General features: G+C 32.2%; 1 protein-coding gene across 1 annotated transcript in view; it reads left to right on the top strand.

Annotated features, from left to right (window-relative positions):
- The first annotated feature begins 4,575 nt into the window (after positions 1-4,575).
- The window catches only part of LOC119667561 (putative protein kinase C delta type homolog), a 16,357-nt gene continuing 13,229 nt past the window's right edge, over positions 4,576-7,703 (top strand). The window contains exon 1 of the mRNA XM_038076865.1: positions 4,576-4,890. Coding sequence (XP_037932793.1) covers positions 4,576-4,890 — 315 coding nt within the window. The remainder of the gene's footprint in view (positions 4,891-7,703) is intronic.

The raw sequence follows: 7,703 nt of genomic DNA, 5'->3' as shown, positions 1-7,703 counted from the left end.
AATCCATATTAGATTTTGTATGAATACTAAACACGAATAACAAGACAAAATAATATCACAAAGATAATATAGAAGCTTATATTTAATAATTGAATGGTCTCAAGGATATAAGTTGATCATTACTAACAAGTCTTAATAATATATCATTCGAATTAATATTATACTACAAATTTTTTGAATTTATTTTTTATTATATTTATTGAATTTATTATTTATATTTATCTATTATTGAATTTATGTGACACGATTTTCATACACACTGTGTCACGATATCTCACGATTTTCGTTGAGATCATCCCTGACTTATAAATATTTTCCATAGTTAACGAACTGGTATTGAAACACTACTTTTCACTGTGCTATTATGAATTTATACTGACTGATATTAAGAATTGTATTACAATTTAAAAATTCATAGATTTGTGAGATGTTCTACTTTTAATATACCAGGTGTACCGATATGAAGTGAGCGTAAAGATACAAATGTTCCGACAGGGAACATTTGTTGTGAACGAGCCTTTAGTTTTTTTTTGTTTGTTTGCTATGACATGTGTGAAATATATTTAGTATACATCAAGTCATTGAACAGACAACATCATATTTCTTCATCGTGTTAAAAATGTCGAATTTTGTACCAGAACTTTCTGGTACAAAATTTGATTTGCGGAAAGCATTAATTTTTTGTTTTCATTTGAAGAAAAGTGGTGCAGAGTCGCATCGAATGCTTGTCGAGGCATATGGTGATCATGCTCTATCAGAAGCAACATGCAAAAGATGGTTTCAACGGTTCAGAAATAATAATATTGATGTGAGAAATGAAGAATGTGGAAGACCGCCAAAAAAGTTTGAAGACGCCGAATTGCAAACGATATTGGATGGAGATGACACTTTGGGTCAAAAGCAAATGGCAGAAATGTTAAATGTTGCACAACAAACACTTTCTGACCGTTTAAAAGCTATGGGAAAGATCCAAAAGTGTGGAAAATGGGGATGGAAAACCGAAAAAACACTTGTGAAATTTTGCTTCAAAGACACGAAAGAAAATCGGTTTTGCATCGGATTGTTTATGGCTATAAAAAATGTATTTATTTTAAGAATCCTAATTAGAAAAAATCATGGGTTAATCCGGGACAACCATCGACATCGACTGCAAAACCAGATCGATTCGTCAAGAAGCAATGCTGTGTGTTTGGTGGGACCAGAAGGTTGTGGGCTGTACCACGGCTCCTAAAACCTGTGAAACCGTCATTGCTGGTCGCTTATGAACCAGAGAAATGATAAATTTTGAACCATTGCGTTGATCGAGAACGACCAGAAGTGCCAGAAGACACGGCAAGGTATTCTGCTCCATGACAATGCAGCTGCACACATAAACGGGTTCAGGATGCAATCAAAACACTTGGTTGGGAGCTGCTACCCCACCCCGCCGAATTCACCAGACTTGGCTCCTTCCGACTACCATTTGTGTTTCATCGATGGGACACGCATTGGCTTGAGGCAGCACTTTGATTCCTACGAGGAGGTCGAAAAATTTGGGTGTCTGGTTGGTTTGCTTTAAAAGACGAACAATTTTTTGGCGTGGTATCCACAAATTGCCAGAAAGGTGGTCAAAATGTGTAGAAAGCAATGGCCAATACTTTGAATAAAATATTTTTTATTTTCCTATTAATAATTAGTGTTTTATTTTCACCAAAAAACGCTCATTTCATACCGGTACACCTAATATAAATCTTTTTTTTATATTATAAATTTCGTTATAGAATTCACATGTCCCGAATTGTTCCCTATAAGTTTTTTTATTACTCAATGAGGAACTTATATGGATATGAAGAATTAGAAAAGAACTTACTAACTTACTGGCCGTGTCGAGTATCCTCCGCCAGCCAGCCCGATAAGTGGCTTGCTGTCACTAGTTGGTAGTATCGAGTGCCTCCAAATCGTTGGTCACATGGTTCTTCCACTGAATATACGAATGTCCTCTACCACTTTTTCCACCTGCGGGTACCAAATCAAACAGCTTCCAAGCCGGTGCACTGAATTTCTTCACATTTTTATAAAGTAAAGAAAATATAATATTATTTTACGAATTAAAAGCGCCATTAGTTATAAATCGTGGATGTAAATTTGATTTCCCTTTGTTATAATAATAATAGTGGTGCTGTGTACAAATCTATGATGGATTTACATAGACTTTAGATAATAATATCGAAATTTTCATAAATTATTAAATTTCTCCAAAATCTGTTAATCAAATGTTCAAAAATTTATATTGCATTTTTCTATAATTGTTAAGGATTTATAATAATTTTACAGCCTTCATCACTTAGTGTAATTAAAAGCCTGTAATTTTATATTTCAATTTAACTACTCTTATTGCATAAAAATATTTGTAAATTAAGTGAAAATAGCAATATTTATTAATTCATTGTTTAATACTAAATAAGTAACGAAAAGGATTACTCAACACTTCGAAATGAGGCATTGGGCCAGATGAGGGCAAATGTGTTTCTATAAATAAATTTTATTTAATTTAAAGTGCAAATACTTTCCCGCTACGTATTTGCATAGAATCGGTTGTGCGGCAGTGCAACTATATATATGCACATATAAATCTGCAGTAAATCAGTAGAGCATAGCGCAAATATCACGTGTTGCAATGCAGAGGCTCGTATTAGTAAAGATGAACTTGAATAAGTAAATAAGCAGGCAAGAAATCATAAGCGAAAAATTCGTAAGCGAAAACTCCACATGCAAACTGCAGGTGGTTACGTTGTAAAGGAGCTGCTGGTGTCAAACAGTGCAGGCTCTGAATAAATGCAGATACGGGTTTATATATACAAATTTTCCTATTATTTTTGTTATTCTATTTAATCAAACAATATTTGTTGGGAGTTTTGTTTGTGTTCACATATGCAAGCAAAATAAATTGAATATTTCGTAACGCCAAAAAGTATGCTTCAGTATTTTATGGTTGTTAGCCAAGTGCTCTTTACTTAAGCTTATATTGTCAATAAAATTGAAAATGTAACTCCAAAGAGTGACTTTAAAATAACAGGAAATATAAAGTTAAGTTCGCAAAATCTTGAAGACAATAATAACAAAAAAAAAAAAAATAATTATGTGACGGTGGTAAAATATAAGCTAAATCTTTAAAAAATTCTAAAAACGAAGAGATTTGATAAAAAAATGTATTGTTCATTAAGTTGTTTATAAGTAACAGTAACCATTATATATCTCTTATAGCAAATTTCGTTTTTGAGAATTCTGAATAAACCTAATATTTGAATATCTAAGACCCTTTATTGGAAAGAATATTTATATTTATATTTTAAACATGATTTTCAATCAGTATCTGCGGATTTTTGTAATTAACTCTTCTCTATGGTTTCAACTATAAATGTAAAAATAAATAAGTAAATAATAAATTTACTCAATATTTTCTTTTGAAAGTATTTGGTATAAAGAAAAAACTACTTTATATCGAATTAAAGAATCCATCAGTCCTCCATGATCCCAATTATTAGCATATTGTCATATCTGAACTTCCTAGTTTCTTAGCGTTTGCCGAAAAACCATCATTCATCCATTTGATGAACCAATTTGAAGTTACAGTACCTGTAAGCGAATTATCAACTTTACAGAAGTCATGTACCACTGGAATCATTGATATTTTAATTTTATAAATGAGTTCCATTTATATCTAGGATGAGAATTTTACGTAATGTATGCAATAAAGATATTCAATCAAATACCTTTTCATATATTTGAACAAATTAAGAATAAAGAGATATCACGTTTTGGCGAAACAAGACACTCCAACTGCGGACGCTCCGTTTTTATCTAAATTTAAATCTAAAATTTAAAGAAACAAATTTAAATAAGTGCACACAAAGATTAAATAATAAACGTACACTCTAGTTGTCGCGATCCGTGTCAGCAAAAGTGCGGTTTGTGTGTTTAAATTGCAAAATATACTTCTAAATTTTGGTTTTAATAAAAAACAAAAAAAATCAAAACAAATTAATCAAAAGCAATAAAATTGCTGAAAGTTACTAATACTTTCAAAACAGCTGATAGAGACAGCATTTGTTTGTTTATTTTTTTAACGAAAGTTGCAATTTATAAAAGTGGCGTTGCCACAGTGTATATTTTTAATTCTTTTGTAAAAATTTAATATTCTATATATATACTATATAATCAGTGATCATCAAACTAAAAAATTTATTTCTTTTAATATTTAATTTTTTATGAACAATTGTAAAAGTAATATACGAAGACATTCACTAATAAGTGAAAATGGCCTAAATAGCTACATAACATTTAATGCAGAAGACATTAAAATAAACGATCAACCTATAAACAAAACTATAGGTAAATCGAATACCGAAATAAACATTAAAAAAACCGCTAGTGAGATTGCTATAGCAAATAAAATTAAATTAATTAGTAATAAAAATAATAATTTAAACAAAATTTCTCCAAACAGTACAAAAGATATAGTTCCATACGAAATTAACATGTCCACAAATACCAGCCACACTAATGACAAAAATAATGAAGCTCTTAATAAAAAAAATGAGAGAATTAGAAGTCTTATGCGGCAAACTTCATCAAGAAATTATCCAACTCAAAAGTGAAAACCAAAAATTAAGGTCGCAACTTATTAACAATAATGTTCCGAAAGAGCAAACCACCATAACTTTCGAAACAGACGAGGAAGAGCTTGCTCGTGAAACCGACTGGATCGTTAAAAGAAATAATAAAAGAGCCTCAAAAAAGCGCAAAGCTACTACATCTCCAAGTGTGTCACCAACTCTCAACAATATGACACAAAAGCATTCTAAAGAAACGGAAAAGACATCAACCCAGCTTCGTCCACCTCCAATTATGGTAACTGTCTCTGATAATTACAATCACATAAGAAAAATTATTACAAAGGAAAGCAAAAATAAATTTTTGCTGAAACTAATGAATAACGACTTATGTAAAATTAGCACTTTCGATGGTAACGATTATCGGGAAGTAACTCGAGCTCTAAATGAAGCAAATCTCTCATGGCACTCTTATGAACATAAACAGCTTAGACCAATAAGAGTTATAGCAAAAAACCTGCATCACTCATGCGACCCTACAGATATTGTTGGCGACCTTGCAGAGAAGGGTTTTAAAATTGTCAGCGCAATTAATAAGCTACAATTTAAAACTAAGAAACCACTGGATATGTTCATATTATCCTTTGAGGCAGTAGAAGATACGAACAAAATCCATGAAATCAAAGAAATCTTAAATACGATAGTATCTATAGAAACAATAAAACCCTCTAAAATTATCCCGCAGTGCACCAAATGCCAATCTTTCAACCATACCAAAAACTACTGTCAAAAGCAGCCAAGGTGTGTGAAATGTGCAGGTAAGCATGAAACTATAAATTGTGAAAAACCCGATGATAGTCACCCAAAATGTTGCAACTGTGGGGAGCAACACCCAGCGTCATATCGCGGTTGTGTAGTCGCAAAAGAGCTTCAAAAATTAAGAGACCAAAAAACAAAAAAAGTTCCTGTCCCAGTTCAAACAGATAATATCGAAAGACCAATAATATACTCAAGTCGAAGAATCGCTAAAGTATCATATGCAGACGCTATTAAGCCAACAACCTCCGTAGCCCAAAAAATAAATATATCTAATGAATCACAAAATGTCCTCTCTGTTATTCTTGAAAAACTAATGGCAATAGAAAATCGCCTAGACAACTTAGAACAAAAACATAATTGTACATCTGTATGATTGCTCTTAAAATTATGGAATGGAACGCAAATGGTTTGCTTCAACACAAAAACGAATTAGAATTACTTCTGCTAACAGAAAATATAGACATATGCCTAATAAGCGAAACTCATTTTACAAAAGAAACGTATATCAATTTTAAAAACTATAATATTTATCATACTATCCATCCAAGCAATAATGCTAGAGGCGGAAGTGCTGTTATAATTAAATCCAACATTAAGCATTATCAAGATAATAAACTCTCTAATGAAGAGTTCCAGGCAACAACCGTTGCAGTTGAAGAGAGTGGTTCCAAAATACAAATAACGTCCATCTATAGTCCACCAAGACATAACGTAAAATATGAACAATACGTATATCTATTGAAATTACACAATCATAAAGCAATAATTGGTGGTGATTTTAACGCAAAAAATGTTCAATGGGGGTCAAGACTAAATACCACAAAGGGTAAGGAATTACTTAAAGCATGTCGGGCCACAGGTTTTGAAGTTCTCTCCACTGGCTCTCCAACATACTGGCCAACTGATAGAAATAAATTACCAGATGTCATTGATTTCTTTATTGTAAATAAAATTCAAAAAAGAGACATTGAAGTTAAAGCAGGACTTGACTTAAATTCTGATCATTCTCCAATATTGCTTACTTATGGATGTAATATTCTATCTACGATACCTAAACCGACACTAACAAACCGTCTAACAGACTGGAATTATTTTAAGGCCCAGATAAATGAAAATATTGACCTATCCTGCAAAATACGAAGTATAAATGACCTAGAGAGTGAAACGCATTGCTTTACAAGCTTGATTCAAAAATCGGCATGGCGCAGTTCTCCACTGCAGAATAGTAAGCAATTTGATAAAAACTATCCGGTCGAAATTTTAAATCTAGTCTATAATAAAAGAAAACTACGTAAAAAATGGCAACAATCACGATTAATACAAGATAAAAGAAACCTTAATAATGCCACTCAAAAATTAAGAAGAGAAATCAGTAATTTTAAAAATGAAAATGTTAAGAAATATCTTACAAACTTGACATATGATAGCAAAACTAACTATTCTCTCTGGAAAGCTATGAAAAAATATAAAAGACCGATCACTCATAATCCTCCATTAAAAAAAGATAATAATGAATGGGCGAAAAGCAATATTGAAAAGGCACAAGTTTTGGCTGAATACTTAAGTAATACCTTCAATCAAGAAGAAACCCATCATATAGAGCCAAATAACAACATAGATGATGAAGCTATTATGCGGATAAAAAATAAAGAAGTAACTGGGGAAATCAAAAAATTGAAATTAAAGAAATCACCAGGATATGACCTCATAACTAGTGAAGTGTTGAAAAAGCTACCTCCAAAAGGAGTAGCCAAACTTGCACAGATATTTAATGCGAGTATAAAATTAAATCATGTCCCTAGCTATTGGAAAGTTGCTGAAGTTGTGATGGTACTAAAACCAGATAAGGACCAACATTCTCCAACTTCATATAGACCAATCTCTCTCCTGCCAACCATAGGAAAACTGTTCGAAAAGCTTATCTGTAAAAGACTTGAAAAAGTAGTTTGTCAAAGAAATCTTATCCCAAATCATCAGTTTGGATTTCGGAAAAAACACTCAACAATCGAACAAGTACACAGAGTTACGCACGAAATAGAAAAGGCTTTAGAAAACAAAGAAACTTGTTCAGCTGTGTTTCTGGATATATCAAAGGCTTTTGACGGGGTTTGGCACTCTGGCCTGATATATAAGTTAAACACTATCCTGCCACAGCAATATTGTAAACTACTGGAATCGTATATTGGCGAAAGGTACTATCGAGTTAAACTACTTGACGCGTATTCGAAATTATATCCTATAAATCGCGGGGTCCGTCAGGGGAGTATACTAGGCCCATTGCTGTACCTGCTG

This window comes from Teleopsis dalmanni, chromosome 1 (assembly GCF_002237135.1).
Source record: "Teleopsis dalmanni isolate 2A chromosome 1, ASM223713v2, whole genome shotgun sequence".
NCBI classification, from domain to species: domain Eukaryota; kingdom Metazoa; phylum Arthropoda; class Insecta; order Diptera; family Diopsidae; genus Teleopsis; species Teleopsis dalmanni.
Note: the sequence above shows the minus strand (reverse complement) of the source record. Positions and strands in the feature narration are given on the sequence as shown.